Source organism: Odontesthes bonariensis, chromosome 4 (genome assembly GCF_027942865.1).
Source record: "Odontesthes bonariensis isolate fOdoBon6 chromosome 4, fOdoBon6.hap1, whole genome shotgun sequence".
Lineage (NCBI taxonomy): Eukaryota > Metazoa > Chordata > Actinopteri > Atheriniformes > Atherinopsidae > Odontesthes > Odontesthes bonariensis.
Window position 1 is genome coordinate 39675133 of NC_134509.1, and position 27640 is coordinate 39702772.

At 42.9% G+C, this 27640-nt stretch overlaps 1 protein-coding gene across 6 annotated transcripts in view; it reads left to right on the forward strand.

Moving 5' to 3' along the window:
* The window catches only part of usp34 (ubiquitin specific peptidase 34), an 80062-nt gene that overhangs the window by 45332 nt on the left and 7090 nt on the right, over positions 1-27640 (forward strand). The window contains exons 38-73 of one of the 6 annotated variants that reach the window (XM_075464200.1): positions 1666-1770; positions 1908-2002; positions 2124-2428; positions 4303-4466; positions 4564-4650; positions 4891-5037; positions 5254-5310; positions 6065-6142; positions 6223-6317; positions 6400-6572; positions 8058-8208; positions 8343-8421; positions 8506-8559; positions 8648-8743; positions 8854-8918; positions 9011-9086; positions 10527-10574; positions 10670-10735; positions 10924-11004; positions 13457-13542; positions 13827-13995; positions 14169-14243; positions 14937-15082; positions 15162-15315; positions 15412-15456; positions 15652-15756; positions 16126-16273; positions 16767-17071; positions 17236-17565; positions 21934-22091; positions 22178-22256; positions 22332-22458; positions 25347-25454; positions 25586-25690; positions 26645-26769; positions 26915-27038. In XM_075464200.1, coding sequence (XP_075320315.1) covers positions 1666-1770; positions 1908-2002; positions 2124-2428; positions 4303-4466; positions 4564-4650; positions 4891-5037; positions 5254-5310; positions 6065-6142; positions 6223-6317; positions 6400-6572; positions 8058-8208; positions 8343-8421; positions 8506-8559; positions 8648-8743; positions 8854-8918; positions 9011-9086; positions 10527-10574; positions 10670-10735; positions 10924-11004; positions 13457-13542; positions 13827-13995; positions 14169-14243; positions 14937-15082; positions 15162-15315; positions 15412-15456; positions 15652-15756; positions 16126-16273; positions 16767-17071; positions 17236-17565; positions 21934-22091; positions 22178-22256; positions 22332-22458; positions 25347-25454; positions 25586-25690; positions 26645-26769; positions 26915-27038 — 4411 coding nt within the window. Of the gene's footprint in view, positions 1-1665; positions 1771-1907; positions 2003-2123; positions 2429-4302; positions 4467-4563; positions 4651-4890; positions 5038-5253; positions 5311-6064; positions 6143-6222; positions 6318-6399; positions 6573-8057; positions 8209-8342; positions 8422-8505; positions 8560-8647; positions 8744-8853; positions 8919-9010; positions 9087-10526; positions 10575-10669; positions 10736-10923; positions 11005-13456; positions 13543-13826; positions 13996-14168; positions 14244-14930; positions 15083-15161; positions 15316-15411; positions 15457-15651; positions 15757-16125; positions 16274-16766; positions 17072-17235; positions 17566-21933; positions 22092-22177; positions 22257-22331; positions 22459-25346; positions 25455-25585; positions 25691-26644; positions 26770-26914; positions 27039-27640 lie in introns of all 6 variants that reach the window. The other 5 variants (XM_075464198.1, XM_075464202.1, XM_075464201.1 and 2 more) reach the window with 5 other exon arrangements.

Genomic DNA, 27640 nt, shown 5'->3' on the forward strand with positions numbered 1-27640 from the left:
ACACACACACACACACACACAAAAGACATTTGGAAGCTTCACTGTTTCTGTGTTCCTTTTGAACAATTATTTCAATTTGAGCTTTGCTACCCTAATCTTGTTTATCCCATTTAGGCCGGGAAAGCATTGCCGCATTTCTACCTTTAAAGCCGGGGGGCGCTGTTGCGTTATTCTACCATTAAGGCCGGGAAAGCGTACACGTCTTTTTTCCTGTATAAGGGTTGTTTTGCACCAATTATTGACCCCTGCGCCAATGAAATGCATTATAATAGACACGTGAGAGTGTCATCATGTTCCTCGTGTCATTGTTTTGAAGTTAAGTTACATCGAACAAGCATGGAGGACTTTCAGTGGGAAGACATTTCAGACGGTAGCGATTGTGAGGAGTTTCTTGGCTTTGATGATGCTGATGAACGTGCTGACCCAATTGATGGAGATTTATGGCTAGCACATATGTTTGAAGATGACGATGAGGATGATTTTGAAGGGTTTGAATGTGAGTGGAAGACTGACAATTACCACCGTAATCGACGGAGAGATTTCAACCGCACACCAGGGGTGAAAGTGGATTTACCTGCAGATGCCACACCGTTGCAGGCATTTAATCATATTTTTACTGAGGAGCTTTGGGCGCATCTCGTTTCCGAGACGAATAGAAACTTCAGGTTTTAGGGGGTCTTTCTGAACTCGGCCATAGGTTTTACAGGCATTCTTTTCCAGGCGTTTTAGGCCTAAATGGGTTATTTGTATGAGACATTAGCTGCATTCGCACTGTAGGAACCTTTTGCAGTTCCTATAACCTTTTCAGGAACGGGGCCGTTTTTTCCCGCATTCACACATACAGGAACTCGGGATCACGGCCCTCAGCTCCAGGCACCATTTTAGCTCCTTCTCCTCAGCTGGGTCTGTTCTGGGTTCTATAGGAACACATCTGACGTAGGTGTTGGGTGGTCGGTAGCTCCGCCTCTTGTCATGTTTTCACGGTTGAAATGTTTCCTCATACGACACAGACACAACCGGCACGTGTTTAATAAGTTAAACCTCCACGTTGTCTCCTTTGTCTGCGGCGCTCTGCTCTCCTTCCTTCATGAAACCAAGAAGTATGGCCTGCGCTCCATCCTTCGTCTCCTGACTCTCTCTGTGAGCTCTTCCAGCCTCCATGTTAGACGCCCGATGTGATCGTCCATGATTAATATCACCGTCATGCAGACCATAAACACGGTGGCCTCCCCGCTCTCCATGTTAGCTTCTTGGTGGGGTTTTTTCCTTCTCTCCTTACTTTTCGCGGGTTTTGTTTTGTTCTGTTTTGTTGTTGAATGTGGCGCTAAAGTAACACGTGGCTGTCGCAGACGGCTGTGTCCCATCAGTCCCTATCAAGGTCCCGACTCATGTGCGAATGCAAACTGAAACAGTTCCCCTGGGGAAGGACAGTTATTAGAGGTGGAGCGTTCTTAGAACTGCTGTGTCCGAATGCGGCTATTGTCCCTGTGGTGGGATTAAAGCTGGTGATACTGGGATAAACTTTTGTTTTTAAGTCACTTCAACTCCACAGATTATCTGTGGTTACCTTTACAGTCCAGAATCCTTATCACCCCCAAAAAAATTCCCCATCAGACTTAGTCCTTTTTCTTCAAAAAGGACTTTATTCATTATGTGTTTTTGCAGATGGAGGACTATGAAGAGGAGCCTCTGTTAAGGACCGGCTGTAAGGAGTACTTCTGGCTGCTCTGCAAACTGATAGATAACATTCATGTGAAAGATGCCAGCCAGGTGGGAAGCCAGGTTACAGTACAGCTGATCAACCTGATCAGTCGCTGAGTTTATTGATTTCATTTCTGAAACAGTTTGTTTTATCCTTCTGGTTTTGTATTGAACTGTTGTTAGTGTTGGTCTGTTATAACTCACAGAAGGTCTCTTCCTCTCTGTCGCTGACCGGCTCGATACAGACCACCCTGCTGGACCTCGATGCGCTTGCCCGACACCTTGCTGACTGCATCAGGAGGTCAAAAAGTCACATCCTCATCTCTTTGACAGATAAACTAACCTTGTAGAGCAAATTGTTGACAGCGCGGTAGTTACCCAACAGCCCATGACTCATCTCGGTGCTTTTCTTTTATCCCCAGTCGAGAGATTTTGGACCAGCGAGATGGGGCCATTGAGGATGATGGGCTGACGGGCCTCCTCCGTCTTGCCTCCAGCGTTCTCAAACACAAGCCTCCCTTTAAGTTCTCTCGCGAGGGGCAGGAGTTTCTGCGGGATGCCTACAACCTCCTCTTCCTCCTCCCCAGCTTGGCCGACCGTGCTCAGCCCAAGTGCAAGTCCCATGCTGCCAGAGCCGCAGCCTACGACCTGTTGGTGGAGATGGTGAAGGGCTCGGTTGAAAACTACCGTCTGCTCCACAACTGGGTCATGTCACAGCACATGCAGGGTGAGCTCACTGGCTCAGACACACTTAAAGAAACTACCTTTACAAACATTAAGGACACAAAGACCCTTTGTTTATGGCAGATACGGTTTTAGAATGGGGGCATTTTGGATTTTAAAACATGAAATACTGTTGTTCATTTGTCAAAACCTTCTGTCTGCATGAATGAATGTTCAGTTGGTCAGTTATGTCATAAAGTGAAATGCTAGCTGCACTCTGTCAGTAGTCCTTTGAGACAATGATCGACTCGATTGTTGACGTCGGTTCTCAGTCATCCAGGTCATGGCGATCCTAAGAGCTTGAATAAGGGCAACTGGGATTCGTCTTGGATCCTGAAAACGTTTCACCTCTTTTTCAAAAGGCTTCTTTCTGAACTGAAGAAGCCTTTTGGAAGAGAGGTTTTAAGATGTAAAGGCTGATTTATGGTCGCCTACGGAGACCCCTCTCCGTCAACGGAGACCCTCCCGGAGACGCTCTCCGTCGCTTGCGTGCGTCAGCCAACATTCCTATCTATCTGTCGAGGCGTCGGAGACTCACGGAGACCGCAAGGGTTGTGATTGGTCGGCTAACAACATCATTTCCGTAATCACTTTTCTGGTTTAGCTCCTTCCTCTCACAACAACAACACTTTTGAAAGAGTTTACTGTGTGCCGGTCAACATTTGGTCAAAATTATTTGCATTTCAAAATCAACAAGCTCCAACTCCAACAACAGTCTCTCTCTCTCGGTCGCCATCGTTCACTGTGAGGAGTGGAACGGAGCCGGAAGGTGAACAATCAATCAACCAACCACTTTCACCATAGACGTCGCGAGATTGGGTCGTCTAACGTAGCGACGCCTACTGATCGGGAGGTGAACTGCCTTGCATATTCGACATCCCGACGGAGAACTTCGAAAAGACTGAGAGCTGACGGAGAAGCATACTGAGGCCTTAAAGGGATAGTTCGCCTCTTTTGACATGAAGCTGTATGACATCCCATATTAGCAATATAATTTATGAACATTGACTTACCCCCCCGCTGCGTCCTGTGAGCCGAGTTCCAGCTGAGTTTTGGCGTCCACAAAGGTAGTCCGGCTAGTTGGCTGGGGCTAGAAAAATAAAGCGTCTTACTTCTCAAACAATATGCGTTCAAAAGAGTAATACATTTGCATCACAAAATCGTTCTCCAGGAAAAAGTCAGACCTCACATCGCTTGACGCTATTTTTGCCTCCCTTGATATCAATGCGTCCAATGTAAACTATGCAGACCGAAGAGCAGACCGAGCAGTCCCCTGCTTCCGAGCAGCAAAAACGTAACAGGTGCGGCTATCGCTAGGGGTTTTACGCATTGATATCAAGGGAGGCAAAAATAGCGCCAAGCGATGTGAGGTCTGACTTTTTCATCGAACGATTTTGTGATGCAAATGTATTACTCTTTTCAACGCATATTGTTTTGAGAAGCAAAACGCTTTATTTTTCAAGCCCCAGCCAACTAGCCGGACTACCTTCGTGGACGCCAAAACGAGGCTGGAACTCGGCTCACAGGACGCAGCGGGGGGTAAGTCAATGTTCATAAATGATATTGCTAACATGGGATGTCATACAGCTTCATGTCAAAAGAGGCGAACTATCCCTTTAAGAAGGAGTTCTGTTGCCCTTATTCAAGCTCTTAGAAACTGACTCAATTTGAGCTTTGCTGTCCTGACTCCGGTTTGCCCCCACAAGATGTTGGAGAAACTCGGACAACCTGCTGTAGCTGAACTATGTTGTAGATGTGTTTTCATTAAAACAACAGCGATGAGTTTTAAAGTGGCTTTAAAGCTGTGAAATCCTGCAGCATTCGTAAAACCCTTCTGTAGATTCAAGTTCAAACTTCCGTCTGATGTCTTCCCTCCAGCTTCTCACGCCCCCTATAAGTGGGACTACTGGCCCCATGACGATGTCCGTGCCGAGTGCCGCTTCGTCGGCCTCACCAACCTTGGAGCAACCTGCTACCTGGCCTCCACCATCCAGCAGCTGTACATGATTCCTGAGGCCCGCCAGGCTGTCTTCACAGCCAAGGTCAGTACCTGAAACACAGATGGCAGATTTCGGACATAATTGGTAATTCGAATTCATCATCATTCAAACTCACGCCAGAGTGGGGGTTCTCATTCAGTGTGTGTCTGTGTGTGTGCAGTACGCTGAAGACATCAAACACAAAACTACACTTCTGGAGCTTCAGAAGATGTTCACATATCTCATGGTAAGTTTTCCAGTTACACCTACAACTCCACCACAAATCCTCCCATACTTTGCCTTTTAATTATAGTCCCTAAATACCCCAAAATATCTATTTGTATAGTTTTTGTCAGTAACATTCTGAAAAGAAACTGTCTAAACTGGCCTTGTATCTGAGAACAATAGATGGGAGTGGGACTGACAATGTGGGCTGGACATGGGGCTGTTTTTGCTGATCCTACTCTCCATCCATGTGTATCTTCAGGAGAGTGAAAGGAAAGCGTACAATCCCCGCCCGTTTTGCAAAACCTACACAATGGACAAACAGCCTCTAAACACGGGCGAGCAGAAAGACATGACCGAATTTTTCACAGACCTCATCACGAAGATAGAAGAGATGTCCCTGGAGCTGGTAAACCTTTCAGATTGTCAAACTCAGTGCTCAGGAAATGAATGAATAAACCTGCAAAAGAGATGTGCACATAAGTAACATTGCAAGAATCTGCAGATCTCTGGACATGATAAGCAAACAAAGTTCTGGAAAGCCCAGACTGACATAGACTAACATAATAAAGCAGATGAATAATAACATGTTAAATAAAAATCGGACCCCGATTTGTTTTCACAGAAAAACACAGTGAAGACTTTGTTTGGAGGCGTGATTACCAACAATGTTGTCTCTCTGGTGAGTTGAAGTTGAGTCCTTTGGTTTGAAGTGAGAAATATTGAACTTTGGATTGGACTGTTGAGGAGCTGAAGGTGTGCCTGAAACTCTGAAGCTTATCTTTTGATCATTTCTACAGGATTTTCTTTGGTTTTAAACATTGTTTCCTAATTATTTTATGTGTTTCTCTGTATTGATTTGTATCTTTATTTTCAGTTTATTCATTTCTACATTTAATACACAAAAAAAGTCCCTTTTCCCAATGCCAGGAAAAAGTGGAAATGGTCTTCTACTGTACTGACAGCTCATTCCACTCATGATTTCCATCTTGTGTAGTATTTGGTTTGCTCTTTAGAGTGCACACCTTCACATCAGATCAAAATAAAACTTTGAGATGATTTTATTACCCTACAGTTTGTGTGCAGAAATGTGAGGATGGCTTGTGGATACCATTCTATAAGCTTGTATCATAACTCTTTTGTTTTCTGTGTGCTCCCCTTGTTGACCGGTGCAGGTTTTGAAACTAATTAAACTCTATGTTCACGCTTGGATAAACTCCACATGATCAATAATCAAAATTGGTTAAAAACTGGTTTGGCTGAGCCTTTAAGTGTCTCTCTAAATCTTTCCCAGCTTTACTGTACATAAGTAACCTCAGATCAATGAATTGTCTTGATTTAGTGCAAAGGTTAAAGTGGCTAAATGATTGGTTGCAGGTGGTAAATACTGTTTGTCTCCGACATGTCACTGAAGCTCTTTTCGGCCTTTCCTGCAGGATTGTGACCACGTCAGTCAGACAGCAGAGGAGTTTTACACAGTCAGATGCCAGGTGGCAGACATGAAGAACATCTATGTGAGTGTGTGAGACGGAAGGATCTAAAAAAACAGACTTCCAAATCTGGAAATCCTGACCCAACTGTTGTCATTGTGCAGGAGTCTCTGGATGAGGTGACCATTAAGGACACTCTGGAGGGTGACAACATGTACACCTGCTCGCAGTGTGGCAAGAAGGTTCGCGCAGAGAAAAGGTGGGGACATTTCCAAACGCCTCGGATCTACAACAAAATCAGTTTGGCCATCTCTCACTGTGCACTCTTGCTCCCTACACAGAGCTTGTTTCAAGAAACTGCCACGCATCCTTAGCTTCAACACCATGAGATACACTTTCAACATGGTGACCATGATGAAGGAGAAGGTCAACACACACTTCTCCTTCCCTCTGCGCCTCGACATGACGCCGTACACCGAAGACTTCCTGATGGGCAAAGGAGATCGGAAAGAAGGTTCAAGCTAACAGACCAAACACGTGGAAACTAAAATATTATTCTTTAGCGAAAAGCACAGATGGACTGGAATTAGAAAAATTCTTTGCAACAGATTGTCCCTAAGATCCCATCCAAATTTTGAGTTAACAACATAAAGAATGAAGGGATTGCAGATTTTCATTGCAGATGAAAGGCTCTGCTGTTGTGTGCTGCCAACAACTTAGCATGTCTGATTCTCTCCATTAGGGCACAGAACAGCAGCTTTTTCTTTTGAAAGATTTATTAGTATGTATCTGTGTATTTCCACAAGAACATATGCACATATATAGAATAGAATAGAGAAATACTTTATTCATCCCCCAATGGGGGAAATTCAAATTAGTCAAGTAGCTCAAAAAATTATTAATATTTACAAGGATAGTATATTAACAACAACAATAATAATAATACCAATTCTAATAAAATACTACTACTAACTAATAATAATAATAATAATAATAATAATAATTGACTAAATAAATTAACTAATTTAAAGGGTGGAATGCCCTCTCCGGGTCGGGAATGAGATCCTTCCCCAAGTGGAGGAGTTCAAGTATCTCGGGGTCTTGTTCACGAGTGAGGGACGAATGGAGCAGGAGATTGACAGGCGGATCGGTGCGGCGTCTGCAGTGATGCGGGCTCTGCACCGGCCCGTCGTGGTGAAGAAGGAGCTGAGCCAGAAGGCGAAGCTCTCGATTTACCGGTCAGTCTATGTTCCTACCCTCACCTATGGTCACGAGCTGTGGGTAGTGACCGAAAGAACGAGATCGCGAATACAAGCGGCCGAAATGAGTTTCCTCCGCAGGGTGTCTGGGCTCTCCCTTAGAGATAGGGTGAGAAGCTCGGTCATCCGGGAGGGGCTCGGAGTAGAACCGCTGCTCCTCCGCATCGAGAGGAGTCAGATGAGGTGGCTCGGGCATCTGGTGAGAATGCCTCCTGGACGCCTCCCCGGTGAGGTGTTCCGGGCCCGTCCCACTGGGAGGAGGCCCCGGGGAAGACCCAGGACACGTTGGACAGACTATGTCTCTCGGCTGGCCTGGGAACGCCTCGGGGTCCCCCCAGAAGAGCTGGAGGAAGTGGCCGGGGACAGGGACGTCTGGGTTTCTCTGCTCAAGCTGCTGCCCCCGCGACCCGATCCCCGGACAAGCGGCAGATAATGGATGGATGGAAATTAACTAATTAATAAAAAAAAATAAAAAATCAATCAATCAATTTGAGAAGAACTCAGCAGTCCCTGTTAAAAAGCCTTCTGGCTGTGGGGACAAAGGACCTCCTGAACTTCTCAGTCCTGCAGCCTCTCACTGCAGCTGCTCCTCTGGCCTGCCAGGATGCTGTGGAGAGGATGTTTATTGTTCTCAATAAACAATATATTCTACATATATATATATATATATATATATGTGTGTGTGTATATGTATTTTGGCAACATTGAATGAATTAAATGAAATTCTCTTCCTTGTTCAGGTTTTCCGGAAGAGGGGGAGGCAAACATGACGGAGAGCTATGAGTACGACCTGATTGGCGTCACTGTCCACACTGGCACAGCAGATGGCGGCCATTACTACAGCTTTATCAGGGACATTGTCAACCCACATGCCTACAAGAACAACAAGTGGTAACGGCAGACATGTGTTCTAGTCTTAACGCTAAACGGCTTTCAGGCCTTCATCACCCAGAAATGGATGAGCAATGCATTCCAGGTTCCAGATTCAGGTGTCATTTACGTGGTGTTGTGTGTAAAACCTGCAGGTACCTGTTCAATGATGCAGAGGTGAAACCTTTTGACTCTGCCCAGCTGGCTTCTGAGTGCTTTGGAGGAGAGATGACGGTATGGGCTGCAGTCAGATGAAAAATAACAGCTACTTTATTTGATCTGTCTCCACATACTTCAGTCTGTTTATTCATCTTTCAGACTAAGACCTATGACTCTGTAACTGACAAGTTCATGGACTTTTCCTTTGAGAAGGTGAGGAAAATGTCCCAGTTTCATTTAGTATCAGTCTTTGTTCCTTTTGGAAAAAATAAATCCTGAAACATTGAGACGATGATTACAGACACACAGTGCCTACATGCTCTTCTACAAGAGAGTGGAGCTGGTGGAGGAAAATGGGAAGGACTTTAGTTTTGATGTTTCTCCTGATCTGCTTGAGGTACTGGAGGCCTATTCTTCTTATTTCAAATGATGGAAGTACATTTCTGTTTGCATTTCAATGTTTCCCCCGTTACACAAAGCTGTAATCAGAATTCCTGTGGCTTTCAGTGGATTTGGCACGACAACATGCAGTTTCTTCAGGATAAAAACATATTTGAGCACACCTACTTTGGGTGAGTGTAAACTCTGTTACTTTGTCTGGTTTAACTTTGGGATCACTACTGACTCTTGCAATATTAGATGATTTACCCCTGCTTGTTTTCAGGTTCATGTGGCAACTATGTAGCAGCATCCCCAGCAGTCTGCCAGACCCCAAAGTTGTCTCCCTCATGACTGCCAAGGTGAGTCGTGTTAGAAGTGCAATTGCTTTTATGACAACTTGGGATTCATATAACGTATGAAGGGGTCTAGAATTTGATTTTAGAATTTTCCTGGTTTGTATGTTTTCCACGAATATGAAAAACATGTTGTGATTTCTTGACTGTTGCCTCTTTTTCTTTTTCTTTAATATGAATGTCAGAAACAGTTTTTTTCCATCCATATATGTTCTATACCCACTTAAAGGGGAACTCCGGGGCATTTGAAGCGCAATCCCATTGCTAAAGGTTGTCAAATACTGACAGTGGGACACAGACAGGTGCAAATCGGCGCTCCCTGTGAAGCGATTGCGCTGTTTGCGCAGCCTGTCATGCTAGTCAAATACGTGGTGGCCAAGGGGCAAGAGCTAACCCTTCCACGTAAAACAACAACTTGCACACTGCAGAAACGTCACACCACTTTATAAACCATCCGACAATAAAGTCACAAGCCTTACCATCAAAACCATATGCATGGTTCTCACATTACTGGCATGGGGACGTTACAAAACAACTTTATAAACAGCATGTCACTTATCGGTTGTCGGTATGCTCGCGCATGTGAAAGCCCAAAACAGTCAATGGACGATACTCCCAAATCCAAAACAATTATCTTCTCTAGAAAAACTACGTTCAAGTATTTAAAACATTACAACAATATTACTGGGCATGTATTGTTGCCCCTTGGCCACCACGTATTTGGCTAGCATGACAGGCTGCGCCAACAGCGCAATCGCCGCACAGGGAGCGCCGATTTGCACCAGTCTGTGTCCTACTGTCAGTATTTGACAACCTCTAGCAATGGGATTGCGCTTCAAATGCCCCGGAGTTCCCCTTTAATGCAAGTCAGCGTGGCAGGGGGGGCTGGAGCCTATCCCAGTCACTGGGTCAGAGGCGGGGTACACCCCAGACAGGTCGCCAGTCCATCACAGGCCCACACGGAGACAAATGGCATATCCAAAACAGTGCAAGAAATCTGACGTGTTACAGACACACACGCATCATTAGAACTGTCTTAGTCTTTCAGAAGTTAATGTTTGAAAAATGCATTTATTGATTGATTTAAATTGGTTTATTTACTTTCTCTTTAGACCAATGATTCATTGCTGCTCTCTGTTTGCTCCCTCAAAAAATATTTTTTTATGCATTACCTATATTCCAATGTTTTGCTAAATGATAGTAATTAGAATATAGATCTGTTTTAATATAATTAACTAGAAATGTATTTAAAATGGATATGCCTCTTCCTGCACTGCAGCCTATACTAGCTTTGCATGAAATGGCATCTCTGAGTTTAACTCCAAGCTTTGGAATGAGGATTGTTGGGCTTTCTTTCCATTTTTACCTACTGTATTGGTTGGAAGAGTTGTCTAAAATCCAGTCTCACGTTTAACTTTTTTTCATGCGTTTCCTTTCATTTTACAGCTCAGCACATCTTTTGTTCTTGAGACTTTCATTCACTCGAAAGAAAAGGTAATGTGTGCACTCATGCTTTGTTGTTAATCAGCTGAGACAATGATTGAAGAAAAACGGACTCATTTGTATCCTTCCTGATCTGCTCCCTCCAGCCCACCATGTTGCAGTGGATTGAGCTTCTGACCAAGCAGTTTAACAACAGCCAGGCTGCCTGCGAGGTTTGAGCTTGAAAAACCTTTTCCTCCTTTCTTATTCTCATAGTCTGCACATCATATGTATTGTAAATGATTTTGTTCATTCTACATATTCAGTACTTTTAATCAATGTAAACGGACTCAGTAAACCTGCTTCTTCTACAGGTTGCCTGCAAGATGGGTAATTTCATGTTGTTTTTTTTCTGTTTTAGTGGTTTTTGGATCGGATGGCTGATGACAACTGGTGGCCTATGCAGATCCTCATAAAATGCCCCAATCAGATCGTCAGACAGGTCAGTTAATTATCATTCCTGTGATAAGAAACCTAACAATCGAAAATAAAAAATACACAATATTGCCCAAAGCACACATCGAACATGCCAGAGACAAAACATTCTAAACAGCATAAGAAGAAGTACAGGGTACATGACAGCTGATATGAAGCTCTATATGCAGTATCATATGTTTAGATGACTAGGTTGGAGCCAGAGATGCCCGTGAGAATGAAAAACACACAGGAATTATTTGACCTTGTTTATTTTGCCATCACATTCTTTATCAGTGTCAAGCTATAAATAATATAACGCAAAAGGAATATCATGTGTCTGGGCATACACACAAGCTCCCTGAGCACACTGAGGACCACTGTGAGCAACATCAGATGTGCACGCTGTGGCCACACACCAGTATCACACCTGTTCAAAACCTTTGATCATAGCAAGTTACATGGCTTATTAAAATAATCAAATCACTGCAGCAATTTTCATTAGTTTACTTTTAATATAAGCGATTTGGCCCACTTAAAATGAAAAAGACAAAAATCTTGTTGTTCATGAGATGTGTAGTATTCTATCTGTGGAGAGTCATGCTTTGGCCATGGGAAGAGTCATGCATGCAGCCTGCATGTTTTGCAGAGTAGATCTTTCTCACTCGAAAAAGAAAAAATCTCCCCCAGTTTCACCGCTTGTTCTTCTATTTGCACATACTCAGACAGCCATTCCATCCTAAAAGAACCGCATTTCTTTTTTACTTTGGCTTGGTGAGTGGATGTGTTGCTGGCGCTGCCCGTTCGTTTCGTCATGATAAGGAGTTGCATCTCACTTTTGTTAGCTAGCTAACCTTCACGGCGCGTATGGGCAGGGCACATATGAAAGCAGCTGCATAGCGTAAGTAAACCGTATCGTATCATTGGCTGAACACCTGTCACTCACTGCGTAACATTGAAAAATGGTACAGAAAAACACATTATTAGATTAGATTAGGTCTAGTATTAGATATTAATTAAAGGGGCACTAGGTAGCATTTTCACCTAAAATTATAGCCTTCAGGAGTTTACCAAAGGTTAAACAAGTCAATAGTAAACAAATGAAGCCTGTCTCGCTCCCAACAGGGGTCTGTATGCTGAAAATCCCATATGTAACTTCGGCAGGAGCGACCTGCTTCTGAAGTGTTGTGATGCGCAAGAAGAGTCGTTTGTTTCTAGTTGTAGTTGTAGACTATGTGTTCGCTTGCGTTGAAGAGCCAACACAAAGCGTTTCCTATTCTGCCTTTCACAGACTGAATATGAAACGTTCGATGTTGGCACTTCCTATCTTTGTGAAATTTCTCCAAGCGTGATCTTGTTCATCTACCATAGTGATCTGCGTTTTAGATCGTAAAGAGACAGGTGATGATGGTGCTCTAATTCCTCCTGAGTTCGAGACGTAGCCTAGCTTCAGAAATACACGGACTGACCTGATTAGAATAAGAATAGCGTTTTGATCCGAACAAGAATTGTTATCTACACATGAAAATGGATTCATTTGTTCGGATTATGATTGTAATTGGAATAGTGTAGAGCTAGTCTGCGTTTATTGCGGCGTGTATGTTGGTAGTGCCTGCGCGCATCTGTCTAAGATGTAACTTTTGTAAGTGTCTGCTAATACAAAGGAATCACTCCACAAATACACCATGATGAGGGAAGAATCCCATTCAAGATCAGCAACAGTCCATCCATACATCCATCCATCCATTATCTTCCGCTGCTCCGGGGAGCGGGTCGCGGGGACAGCAGCCTGAGCAGAGAAACCCAGACGAGCTGTCCCCGGCCACTTCCTCCAGCAACAGTATTATAGCATATTATCTTGAGTTCTCTCTTCAGAAAATCTCTGATTATAGTATCTTACGTGGGCAGTCTACACTTGTGAATCAGATGACCTAACTGCACTGACTAAATAACACAACGGCAGCATTCGCCACGATGTTTAGTTAGTGGATGTGTATAATACAAAGGTGGGCATTTTTACGACAGTGTAGAATTTCAGGTTGACCAATAGAGATCGCTATACTGCCGCTAAACTACCTTTAATACGTTTATGGTGAATTTTATGCGCTGCATAGATTTTCTTGTGCGCTGAGACTGTGCAAGCAGTGCGCAGGCGCGCAGCTTAGAGGGAACATTGCCTGGAACAACATTTTCTTTTTAGCATTTTGAAGGAGTTCCACAGAGAAGTGTTGATGGCTGCAGACTTTAGCTTTTCATTTTGCAGTTGTTGGAGCGCCATTAGCATCTGAGCTCACGGTGCTTAGCACGGTACCTGGCTGCAATAGTAGCTGCTGTTTGGCAAAACAAAAAAGCCTAAATCAAAATGATAATGCATAGAATTGATTTCTTGACTATTTCAGTAGTTGGAAGTCGTTGCCCATCCCTAGTTGTGGCATGACTTCTCATCTCATATCAAAATACTCTCTGTACCTGTGTTCCAGATGTTCCAGAGGTTGTGCATTCATGTGATCCAGAGGCTACGACCAGTTCATGCACACCTCTACCTGCAGCCTGGCATGGAGGATGGGTATGTCTCACCTAAATGCTTAACCTTTCAAATCATCATTTAACATAAAGTAACAAACAAAAAGTAACAAAAAGTATTAAGAGTTTATTTCATTAGCTCTTAAAGTCATGTGCCATTAGTTGTGGTGAGTAGAAGATTTAGTGACAGCTTCAGAGATCCATACGTAAGCTGTGTGGCTCCACATTACCACCAGACTGAAAGTTTGGAGGGAATTCATGAGAGCACTTTTTGTTGAGGGTGTGTCAAAGGGGATTCGCCCTCAGAGCATCTCTCTTTGTGTTCAGCTCCGATGACATGGATGGTCCTGTGGAGGATATTGGAAGCCGCTCCTGTGTCACTCGCTTTGTTAAGACTCTCCTGTCCATCATGGAGCATGGCGTCAAGCCACACAGCAAACACTTGACCGAGTACTTTGCTTTTCTCTACGAGTTTGCCAAGATGGGAGAGGAGGAGGTAGGTCTGACCAAAATACATTTCAACAATTAGTTTGTCCACTAAACCAAAGGTCTTTTTATCAAAAATGGTAGAACCGAATACCTTTGGAAAAGTAATTGGTTATGATGGTCATGAGAAATGTGATCCTGTGATACATCACTAACACTCCACTTTTCTGCCTTTGACCACAGAGTCAGTTCCTGTTGTCACTGCAAGCCATCTCCATCATGGTGCACTTCTACATGGGAACCAAAGGCCCTGAGAACGTAAGTTTACACACAGATGGCTGTTTTTTTTTTGTCATTTTATTGCATCTATTTAAGGTGAAACTATAGGTGCCAAGACAGGTCAGAAGGGTCAGAATTATAACTAATAGTATCACCATTAATCTTTCCCATTTTATTATTTTAAAACCAAAATATAAGTGAAGCACAATTATTTGCATGGTTTAGTTATCTAATGGAAGACTATTAACGAACTCCAGAATATTTTATAAAATACGATATAGATATCTTAATATTTCCCTCAGTGCTTTGATGTGTATGACAAACTATTTAATTAGGTAGCATATTGTAACGGTTTTGTCCAAATCTAAGTAAAAGTAATTTTACCTGAATGTCCTAAAATTTTACACATTTATGGCGCTTTTCCACCAGCTCGCTTCGGCCCGGCGCGCTATTGCGTGTTTCCACTAGCACGCCGTACCTGCAACCAGCACAATTTTTCGTATCACCTAGTGGAAAAGCGCCATTAGTTTTATTCACCATGCAGAGGTCACCTAACTGGTCCAGTCTACCACAGAGTATGTGCTGCAGGAATAGAATGGATTGCATAAGACAAATACTAATGAAATGTAAATTATGTGGTTCTGGCCAGTTTTGAGCTTGAGTGTAGGTATTTCCACACAGCTGCGTATTCCTGGTCACAGTTAGATGACAAGTGCCTTCCCTTAGCCACAGGTGGAGGTGCTGTCGGAGGAGGAGGCAGAGGAGGACGATGAAGAGGAAGACATTTTGTCTCTGGCGGAGGAGAAATATCGTCCCGCAGCTCTGGAGAAGATGATCGCACTCATTGCTCTGCTGGTGGAACAGTCTCGCTCTGAGAGGTACAGGACGCAGGTTTTATGGAGCAGCTGTTCCCTGATTCCAGCAGAATGAGCTACAGTTCCTCTCGTTTCTGTCCAGACACCTGACGCTGTCCCAGAGCGACATGGCAGCCCTGACGGGGGGAAAGGGTTTCCCCTTCCTCTTTCAGCACATCAGGGACGGCATCAACATCAGACAGAGCTGCAACCTCATCTTCAGCCTCTGTCGCTATAACAACCGACTCGCTGAACATGTAGGTTAATGGGAATGTGATTAGCATTAGCAGCAATAGGTCCAAACATTTCTTTTCCAGTTTTAATGTGGAATCGACTTTGTGCCCTCTGCATAGATTGTGTCGATGCTCTTCACCTCCATCGCTAAGCTCACTCCTGAGGTAAGCAGCATGAAAGTGAAACTTTTTTTGGAGCAATGTAAATAAACTCTACACAACTGCTCCTCTGCTAGCTCTGTCTATTTTCACATTCTTCAGTATAAATATTTTAGGCTGTATACTGGGAAAAATAAATGTAATCGAAAAAGATTTTTAAACGCAATATATTTTCATGTTTTCTGTTATTTCTTCACTCAGGCTGCTAATCCTTTCTTCAAGTTGCTGACAATGTTGATGGAGTTTGCGGGCGGACCTCCGGGGATGCCTTCTTTTGCCTCCTATATCCTCCAGAGGATCTGGGAGGTAAATGGAGACAGTCACTTTATCAAGTTTTTTTTAATTAGTTTGATTCATTCCATCCATTCATCTGTCCATCCACCCAGGTCACATTTTATTTCATTGAATTTATAGTTTCATACATCTTGGAAGCGCAAAGAACGGCTATAATTTGAGCTGGATTCCTCATACTTTGATACCCTGTCAAGTCTGATTGTGGGAGATGACTCGAATTTGAAAGATTTTTAAGAGACCTTAAAAACATGAAAGATTTTCAAAGAGACATGGACAGCAGATGAAAGAAAACACCATGAAGAATAGAAACTTGCTAATTGATGTGTCCATGAAGCGTTTCTGAAATCCATATTAAAATCCTTCCTGCGTGCTTGCTTGTAGGTGATTGAGTACAATCCATCCCAGTGTCTGGATTGGCTGGCTGTCCAAACTCCCAGGAACAAGCTGGCCCACAGCTGGGTGCTGCAGAACATGGAGAATTGGGTGGAACGCTTCCTGCTCGCCCACAATTACCCACGAGTCCGCACATGTGAGAGCCTCGACACACAACACAGCCCGTAACAAAATGCAACAACACAATTCGCTCTTCTGGTCAAGATATCTTTGATTTGGAATAAAAACCAAGTACAAATGTAAATGTATGAGAACTTCTCTGAGCATTCAAACAGAGCCTGAGTTTTTGCTGTGGCCGACACAAAGTAAACAGTGATTTACAAAATGCATAAAACATAAACGGAGATGTTTTTCTTTTAGAATTTTGTACAGCTACACAAACTCGGCCAATAAACAAAAAAGATTAAATGAAATTAAATGAATCTGTTCGATCGTGTCATCTTTGGTTGTTCTACAGACATGTGTGGTCAACATAAATGAAACAGCTTTTAGCTTAAAGGTGTGTGTAGAAGACATCATGACAACTAAGTTGGAATATTGAAGCTGACCTGAGATTGTTTTGTTACTTCTTTTGTTTTACCTTTTGGAAAAACCTTCTCGAAGGTAACCTAATCAGTCTCTCCTTTCAGCTGCGGCCTACCTCTTGGTGTCCCTCATCCCCAGTAACTCCTTCCGCCAGATGTTTCGCTCCACGCGCTCCCTCCACCTGCCAACGCGCGACTTGCCCTTGTCACCCGACACTACTGTGGTCCTTCACCAAGTCTACAATTTGCTACTGGGGCTGCTGGGCCGTGCAAAGCTGTACGTGGATGCCAGTGTTCACGGCACTACCAAACTAGTGCAGTATTTCAGCTTCATGACCTACTGCCTCATCTCTAAGACTGAGAAACTCATGTTCTCTGGGTACTTCATGGACCTCTGGAACCTTTTCCAGGTATCTTTATTTTTGGACATCTGTCTTCCTTTTCATTTGTGGGGAGTTGGTCAGAAAGAATATTCATTTTGAATGAATTTTTAAAAACTGTTAATTCATTCTGATATTCTATTCTCTTATGATGGATGTTTGCCTGTTGCTTATGTTGCTCCTTCTGTTTCCAGCCCAAACTATCAGAGCCAGCCATCGCTACCAACCACAACAAGCAAGCGCTGTTGTCTTTCTGGTACAATGTGTGCGTGGACTGTCCTGAGAACATCAGACTGGTGGTGCAGAACCCTGTGGTGACCAAAAACATCGCCTTCAACTACATCCTGGCCGATCATGATGACCAGGAGGTGGTACTTTTCAATCGTGGCATGCTTCCCGCCTACTACGGCATCCTGCGCATGTGCTGCGAGCAGTCACCTGCCTTTACCCGCCAGCTGGCGTCACACCAGAATATCCAGTGGGCCTTTAAGAATCTTACACCACATGCCAGCCAGTATCCAGGGGTAAGTGGACAGTCAGACCTTCAGCAGAGATGTTTGTTGTAAATGTAAATGTATTTTATTTATACAGCCCTTTATAGACAATCATTACGATGTACCAAAGTGCTTTACAGCAGGTAATAAATAAAGAGAAGAATAAGTAAAAACAATAAAAGAACAGTGAAAGCAATAAAATACAACAAAATCAAATAAGATAAAATAAGATAAAAGTGTCATCATACTACTGGGTATTAAAAGCAATCCTAAATTAGTAGGTTTTTAGCCTAGATTTGAAGAGGCCCAGGTCAGAAAAAAGACGCAGCTCGACGGGGAGCTTATTCCAGAGCCTGGGGGCAGCGACGGAAAAAAGGTTCGGTTGTATTTTGACCTGGGCGCTTCCAGCAAAAATTGATTTGTTGACCTCAGAGCCCTACTAGGATTTAGGACTATTAAAAGCTCAGATAAATATGATGGGGCGAGGCCGTTAAGAGCTTTAAAAACAAACAAGTTTAAAATCAATTCTATAAGATTGTTGTCATAGTTAAGCTGATACAGGAGACATTAGACACTGAATAGCCTGGATGATCTGGGCGTAGCATTTTGGCAATATTTTTTCTTTGCTGTGATATTTAGATTTTTAGTTATTTGCCATGCATATTCAATGAAATTGAATTTATTTGCATAGTGCCAGTTAACAACAAAAGTCATCTCAGAGTCACTTATAAGACAAAGCTAGCTAAGTTAAATACAAGCCCAAATATAATCATTAATTTAAATCCAATTCAATCCTTGTAAATGTAATTATTTATGTAAGCATCCCTTGAGGATTTGGCCATTTTTTGCTCTTTGGCTCCCCCTAAAGTTGTGGGATGCAACGCCACCATCGTTCTGAGCCCCGCACATGCACAGCCATACGCATACATTTGCCAAGCTGAAGAGACCAACAACTGCATTTTTGGTTGTGGCACCAAAAGAAGTGCTGTAATGTTGCAAGAAATGTAATGTAATGTAATGTTGCTAGAAAACAAGAATAAGACGAACGAATCTGTAATACCATTTGCTTTTATTGTGTAATGCTACTTTTTTTTTAGGGATTTGAATGTAGCGTGTGAAATAAATATATGTAATTTAGGGCTGGGCGCGCTAACTCGTTATTATCGCGTTAACTTGTTAATTATTTAACGCCGATAAATATTTTATCGCGCATTAACGCAGGTTTTATTATTATAAAAGTCTGTTGAATGCATCACATTCACACAGTTACAGCAAACACCACGAAGCATGGAGGAATAAAATAAAAATAAACTAGCAGCTAACCTTAGCGTTACAGGTGCTCCTCGGTCTCGATGTGAAGCTCACGGAGCTAACTGGCGCTACTTCCTGCTTTACTTGTTTCAACATAAAAGCACGTATTTCAAAATAAATTTAAAAAAAAACTCCTGCATTTACAGCCAAGTTGAATTGTCTTCTCAGCATAGTAGTTCCAGTCTAAAATATCACTTAAAGGCAAAACACACACCTGATAGCAGCAAGTCATTCAAGGAAACAGACAGTGGAGCGAGGCTTCTACATAAAAACTACAGAAAGATGCTGATGTTAAAAGTGTGTTTGCACAACAAATGTTATGGCACTTTCATTTATATGGCAGCACATTTAAAATAAAACTAAATGCTAAAAGCTATACGCTACTTTTGGATTCATTTTTGGATTTTGCGTACAAATGCGATTAATCATGATTAATCAGGGAAATCATGTGATTAATTAGATTAAACATTTTAATCGTTGCCCAGCCCTAATATGAATATATGCAATGTAACTGTTTTTTATTTTATTTTACAATGCCATGAATTGCAAGTTAATAGAGAACATTTTGAATCATCGCAAACTCCCAAGACTTTGTTGTGAAATTTGCAAAACAGCTCAGATTTTTTTTATTTGAGAAGAACAGAGAACTCATCTGTGAGGCAGGGATGATAACGATAAGGTTATAGCTTTCGTTAAACCTCTGACAATAGAGTAGTGTGGATGAACACAGCGCCACTGGGATGTTGTGCATTTCCTATGACTCATGGTACAGAGCACCAAATTTAAATAGAGTATATAAACATTTTCCACTCCTTTTATTTTAGGAATCAACCACAGCTTCAGTCACTTATAATTTACAGCCTACACAAAGTAGAAGCAGAAATGATCATGATCGTATTCTTTTTATTCATTTAAACCAAGTCGAGCAAAGTAATGCAACAGAATGGTAGCTGCTTATCAATAGCAGTAAGGAAACTAACGCTTCATCTGTCTGTCACCTTGTTGTTGTTCAGCAGTAGAATCCTATCTGATGTTTATAGTTGACCTGTGTGTAGCCCGCATGCTTGATCTCATTTCCCCACTTCCTCCCATAGCGTTGTCTTGGGCATCTTCGTGTCATCTGCCACACAGTAACGGCAGCAGTGTCTTTCTTTTTGCCTCCAACTGTATTTGTAATGATATCAGTGTCTTTTTTTTACTTTCTTTATCATAGTAAAAGTGTGTTATTTAGTTGCTGTTGTATAATGTGGTGCCATAACTCAAAATGGTGTTTGTGTTTTGTTTGTGAACCATGAGATCTTCTTCTTAGCCCTGAGGTGCCCCAGGGTAGTTTTAGACCCAGGAATTTGCATGACTGAAGTCATAAGGAGCAGACTAGGAATGTAGCAGCGTAACTACAGAGATGGCTGAGGGCCACCTGAGCCAGCAATAACTGTAAACATTATCAAAGAGGTAAAGGTTTATTCCTAAACTTCAAGGTGGAGAGGATGTCAGCATCCCAAACCCAAGAGAGGGCCCAATAACTGAAGGCACCGTCTCCCATTCTGCTTTTGACATTTTGGGGATTTTACGAATGTTTGTCCTATAAAGCTGTTAAATATACCAGTTACCAGTAGGGTTGCCAACTCCCTGAAAAATAAATAAGGGACACCTCATTAGAAGGGTCGGCCGACCCGATTGCCTTCCTCCTTCCTGGCCTGGTGAATTTTTTAGCCCCCTTTTTTTTGTGAGTGAAACGATTTTTTAACTATTTAACTCTAACCTGAATTGAATTAGATGCATATTTTTTGAGTGACATGAACACATGGAAAACAAATTATTATTCAGGAATTCACTTTAATACAAAATTACAAAATTAACAGAATAAAATAAGTATCTTTCTTAAAGGAGAAGTTCTTTTTTTTTTTAAACCTGGACCTTATTTCTGGCATAAAATAAGTTAATCTACTCACCGATAACAGTTTGGTGAAAGTCGGCGGCCTTCGGAAGATATTTAGATCACTGGAGATCGGCGTATATCCATATAACAGGAGAGAACAGACAGAGACAATACAGCCTCTAAATAAGGTATTATCTGTCTTCATTTCACCAATACTTTAAGACCAATGAATGAATGAACGCGTACTATTGCACTGTTAGCTCAGAGCTGCCCTGTTGTTGTTATTTTGTAGCAGAGTGGTGCAAAAAGTCTACATTAAAGGTAGGGTAGGAGATCCTGGATTTTGAGTCCAGCGAAGCTGCATTTTGAAAATACACAGGTAAAAAGTCCCAACCCTTTTCTTCACTTTCCCCCCGAAGGCACGCCTCTAGAGTACATGAACGAGCACGAAGGTGCACGAGCGCTGTTCTGACAGCAAGCATCGATCGTTGCCGTATTTAGTATTTAGTATATGCTAACTATACGTTTAATAATGCTAGGTGCTAGCCAAGCTGGCTCTAGTTTAGCTTCCTGCCAACCTTCTGGACACATAATTCGTTCACGGAGCAGGGTACGCGCACAGGGGGAAGGAGGGGGAGGGGGGGCAGATTGCAGTTTGATAGACGCATCAGAATCCAATCATTGTGAACGGTCCGTTCACAATGATTGGATACTGTTTTTCCTAGATTGTACGTTCTAGAGGCCACTAAAACTTTTCATATTTGTGTCAAAACTTTTAATTAATTGGTTGCAATTGGGGTGTGAAGAGTATTTCAAGCAATATGTAAAAAAATGTTCCAGAAAAAGATCCCCTACCCTGCCTTACCCTACGTTTCAGAGAGTTACATGGTTCTGTAAAAGCATTCATAAAACAATACAGCAATGTACTGATATTAGAAAACGTACTTTGTACTTTTGAATGCTTAATTATTTTTAAAAGTAAGTTCTTCAGTATTTTAACTTGAGTAAAATTTTGAACTTGTAGTTGAGTAAGATTTGACCATGAGTATCAATACTTGCTCAATACGGGACAGGTGCTGTTGTTTCTAAATACGGGACGATTCCGTTTTTCAAGGGACGGTTGGCAACCCTAGTTGCCAGTGAGTGTCCTCACAATAGTACTGGAAGCTAAGGTGTGTGTGTGTGTGTGTGTGTGCTGTTCCTCGCAGGCGGTGGAGGAGCTGTTCAACTTAATGCAGCTATTTGTGGCCCAGCGAGCGGACACCAGAGAGGAAGAGGTGGAGGACATCAAGCAGTTTAAGAAGACCACCATCAGCTGCTACCTGCGCTGCCTGGATGGGCGCTCATGCTGGACCACCCTCATCAGGTGGGCACACACAAACGCCCACATTCTCATCTGAAAGCTCTTTAGTTTTTTTTTTTAATCCTGCTGGTGTCTGCTCCTCCTCGCAGTGCCTTTAGAGTTCTGCTGGAGAATGATGAGGACCGACTACTCGTGGTGTTCAGCAGAGGACTCATCCTCATGACCGAAGTATGATCCGGATCAACTCTTTGCATCTTGAATGAAAATGTCCCTTTTATTAATGGTCTGTGTCTGGCCCTGCAGTCCTTCAACACTCTGCATATGATGTACCATGAAGCAACGGCGTGTCATGTCACTGGAGACCTGGTGGAGCTGCTCTCCATTTTCTTGTCTGTCCTCAAGGCCACCCGGCCGTACCTGCAGCGCAAAGGTCAGATTACCTTACTGATGCCAAAAAATGAGAGTATTTACACCAAATAAAATGAGTATTGTTTTTATAGTTGATGTATGGTTTTAAAAGGAGTTTACAATTTGGTAGATTTAGTTTATTACTTTGGCTTCACTCGATGCGTGTGTTGTTCAGCCACAGCATCCACACCACCCATCTGCTATGGTGTAGGATTACTCGCTATTTTTTTCACAAGAGCCACATTGGCAGAGCAAAATCAAGGGAAGAGCCACTTTTACGTCAACATACTAAGTCCCCTTTTGCAAATATGCATTTCTACATATAAAACAAACAAATATGAAACGACACAGCCAATACATTTTCAATTCAGACCACATTTACCTTAAAGCTATGGTAGGTAATCCTAGAGAGCTAGCAAGAGAGCTAGCAAGATTCGAAAGTGTCCCCTCCTCTAAGCTCCACCCCCCCCCTCCCCATTCCGTCAGTGCTTCATCCAAAGCCGGTAGAACCGCATGCGCACACGGAGCAGGGAGCCGACAGAGGGGGGCGTAGGCAGAAAGCAGAGGCATCTGATTGGTTTTTGTAGGCGCTCCAATCCGAGATCAGCGGGACGCTGATCTCGGATTGGTCAGCTTTTTCTCAGTCCTGCAGCTGCCACAGAGGTCTGATTATTTTCGTCCCTTTTTCTAAATACATCTTGTATAGATTTCTCTCAGGACAGACGGACCATTTCACCCAGTATTACAAAATGTGTTTCTGAACAGGATTACCAACCATGCCTTTAATACTGGGATGAGCGGAAGCTGGCGTGCATGTCCTTGACTTTCTTCATGTTGTATTTGTAGTTTGATCTTGTAATCATAGTGAGACATTGAGGATGAGCATGGTTTTTGTGCTGGTTTTTGCCCTTTTTTAATTAAAAAACGATCCATTGTGCCTTGCATCTCGCGCTGGCTAAAGGAGCTAGCGGGCTCTGCGGTCAAGTGTGACGGAGGTTTAAGCAGGCTGCGTTGCCAGGTTTAACAGTTCCCCCTTTAGGAAACACCATTAAGCAAAGCACCATTAATTAATACTAAATAAAAATACTTAATACTGTGCAGTTATTTGAAAAAATGTATTGTTATTGTTACCATATTGTTATAGCTACTATGCGAGCCACCAATTAAAACTTGAGGAGCCGCGCAATGAGTGTCTCTGGTGTAGGATTTCCTCATGCCGCCTTAACAGTCCTCTGAACAAACTCAAGCATCCAGATCATTTGGGAAGACTAGCAAGCAATCCCACCCCGTGTGACCTGTTTTTCTTGTTTAAAGTATGCTGCTTTCATTGAGATAGCGTATCTTTGAATTTATTGTCAACATTAAACAACTTTAACACATTCATTGGTCTCTCAGATCAGGTTTATACATACAACTATGAAGTATGCATTCTTTCAGTTTTCCATGATGAACAATCATTATGTAATTACTGGGCCTTAGACTGGTAGATGCTGTATAATCTGACAGCCATGGATAACAAGCTCCACCCCATCTTTCTGTAGCCCCTTTCACACTGAGACCCACTACCTTAGCAGGTCCAAATTGCACCTTCGACCCGCGTCGAGCAATGTGAACGCTTGGCGTGTTGGTGACCCGTGTCGCCTGAAGCCGAGTTCAGGGGGCGTTGCCTAGTGGCAGAGCGTCACACGAAACACATAAAATGCTGGGCGTGTACAATGACGTAGGCACAAGCCATGCGTCGGAGGTAGGGTTAAATACACCTTGAGGACTCGTTTTTGCAATTGTATATGCAGTTCATGGAGATGTTATTTTACGGGGTGTGGATGGTTACAACGTGGGATGCCGCCGAAGAACATATGCGGAGAATACAAGAGCACTATAGTCCCCGAAATGTGGCGGTAAATAACGTCCTCTGCTCGGAGGCTGAGGAGCTCGCGGACCTCCTTGTCTCCCCAGTTGGCCATATTAAAAAATGTCTCGAACTTGATGTAGGCTAAAACAGAGTAAAACTTGTCCTCACCTGTCGCTGTTGTTCTGAATCAGCTGTCCATTCTGTCTTTTAAACTCCTCACGTCACGCCACGCCCACGTCCGACCCGCGTCGATTGCATTCACACCAAACTCGGCTCGGCAAAAAGACTAGGGTCCGACGGTCGGCAGTGTGAACGCAACAGCGGACACGCTAAATTCGCGGATTAAATGCGGGTTATTCGGCAGTGTGAAAGGGGCTAGTGTCTTACAGAAGTTGCTTTAAAAGCAATAATTGGTGTTCTGTATTATGAAGTGAGTTTCACACATCAGTGCAACTACTTTATTCTTTCTTTCTTTCTGAAGCCGTTATGTTGCAGATTTACTGGTGTGCTTGGCATTGTTGTCCTATTGCACAGCCCAGTTCAGCCAGGCTTCAGCTTCAGAGCAGAAGACCTCACGCTGGACTTCAGCATACTGTGCAAACTCAGTGCCTGACAAAACATTTCAGCACAAACACTGAGAGCTTCTGAGAGGAGGGATTCATATGGACAGACGTATCCATGTTGTTCCACTTTGCAAACATATGGCATGCTGCCAGAGATGGGCTTTTCTCCTGATTGTCCTTCTGTTCAAGCCATGGCTGTTCAGTTCCTTTCGTTTTCACCACTTCGACCATTTAAACTGCTAACTGAGGTTTGATGTAGTTCTTCGGTTTTTTGCAGCTTCTCTTCGGATTGCACAGTGTGATCTTGAGGCCCTTGCTGGCACATCCACGACGATTGGTGACAGTCTGGAATGTTTTCCTTTAATGAATAATCTTCATCACTGCAGAATGGATTCCATATTGTATGGAAGTGAGCTAAATGAGCCTGGTGGTTGATCAGCATCAGTTGCTTCAGTGGTGCATCCAGACATGTTTTCTCTTTCTCTTGTTACTCAGATGTGAAGCAGGCTCTGATCCAGTGGCAGGAGAGGATCGACTTTGCACACAAGCTGCTCACACTCTTGAACTCCTACAGCCCTCCTGAGTTGCGCAACGCCTGCTTAGGTAATGTTCTTTAATCCCTTTCTTTTTTGTTGCTGAGTGCAGTGCTTCCATTCAACTCCATATGAAGCAGAATTGGCATTCTTTGAGTACTTATGAAACAGTCGTGTCATTTGTTGCTCCTCTTGTTGTAGATGTCCTGAAGGAACTGGTGCTGCTGAGTCCACACGACTTCCTGCACACCCTCGTCCCTTTCTTACAGCACAACCACTGCACGTACCACCACAGCAACATCCCGAGTAAGTCCCACCGACTGGCCTTCTTCCCTTTGGTAGATTCAGATGAGTAGATTTGAACTTTCAGCATTTTTCTTTTAGAATAATAATAAATAAATGTTGAAACTAAAAAAAACAAGTTTTGATCTAGAACTTTGGGGGGGGAAAAAGAAGCATAATTTGATTCATTTTGGAGATTTTTTTCTCTCAGATTTTATGTTTTTGGATTCGGATCAGATTCTTTTGAGATTTTACTTTTCACCCGCAGATTTGTTTGGTTCGGCTAAAGGGAATCTCCCGGTTAGATTACATCTGGGATTGCATCATTATTTCTAAGACCCCTCCCATACACAGTTTAAGTCTTTGGTTGTGAGGATGTCACTTTAGTCCTCGGGCTGGATCAGGTGCGACGGAACCCACGGCAGGACATCTTAAAAAGATACACAACATTTCTGCTATTTGCTACGCTGTGTTGTGTACACACAAAGTGCAATAACCCCAAAGATTTGAAAGTGGATTTTGATGTTAAACCTCTTCTATGAATAATCTAAGCTGTTTTGGTATTAAGAAATTAGTTTTGCAGTGTATGAACAGGCTCATTCTTTGATTATTTGCTGGTACTGTAGTTTCTTATCATGGACAGTAGACAGTGTGTCTCTTCCAGTTAGTGATTATTGTGGCTTTCGCAGCCCGATTGTTGCAAATTCTGACGGGACGTTTTTTCCTGTATTTCCTTTTTCTATGTTGTATAAATAAGAAGTAGGACTTTGCCTCGGATATAGTGTTTTTGTTCTTGTGATGTGTAACTTTGTGGTCTATGATGTGATTTTGTCAGAATGTTGATACTTGTTTAAATCAAATATACTTCTGTACACAGTGGCTAATAGTCTGGAGAAGGAAGGAAGGCTTAATCACAGGAGCTCTTTCATTCTTTTTCTTGGATAATTTCTGACTTTCTCATCATCCATCTGCCCATAGTGTCATTTGGCCCCTACTTGCCATGCAGAGAGAACATCAAGCTGATGGGAGCAAAGAACAACATCCGACCTCCGAGGCCGGAGCTCAACATGTGTCTGCTGCCCTCCTTGGTGGAGAGCAGCAAGGTACATCCGCCTGCTTCACTTTATCTGTTGAACAGAAATCTTTCATGTGTTGTTGCTGGAGATGCCCTCTGGTCAGCACATCCAACCCTAAAAAGAGCTTGATGTTGCTCATGAACTGGATTGTGCATCTGTGTGTCTCTCTCAGGGTAAAGACGAGGTCTACGACAGGATGCTCCTCGACTACTTCCTGTCGTACCATCAGTTCATTCACTTGCTGTGCCACGTTGCCATCAACTGCGAGAAGTTTACCGATACACTCGTCAAATTAAGTATGTTTTAGATCTTAGTCTCCCAACATGATGCCTGCAAACACAAGCCCTTTTCACACATGAGATGCACAACATGAGCGCCTTTAACATCTGCAGCGGCATTCAGACACGAGTCGCTTGTTGTTTACCCTTCCAGGGTCGGCATGTCTGTGAAAGTGACACAAAGAACCGGTTTACTAGGCTATGATTAGGGATGGGAATTGATAAGATTTTTACGATTACAAATTCATTTTCGATTCTGCTTAATGATTCGGTTCTTTGTCGGCTCCCTTATCGATTCTCATTTGGAGAAAAAGGACAACAAACCGGTCGATTAGCATCAACTTTGTTTAGTTTAGAAGTAACACGAGTCATGACCTTACAAACCCAACAACGGTGAGGTCCACATTGGTCTATCATGGCCTGGGTAATTTAACTCTTCCCTGCTCTGGTGAAAGGAGAAGCTGGAGGTAGACGTGAACTGGGGGTAGTACCACCAGCCTCTGGCTCTGAGCCAGTCAGGCTCTGTCTCTCATGATTTCATCTAAATGTAATGCCTGAGAAGGCATTCATTTAACCTTAACCGTTACTAACAGCAGCTTTTACAATGAGGCAAATGGCGC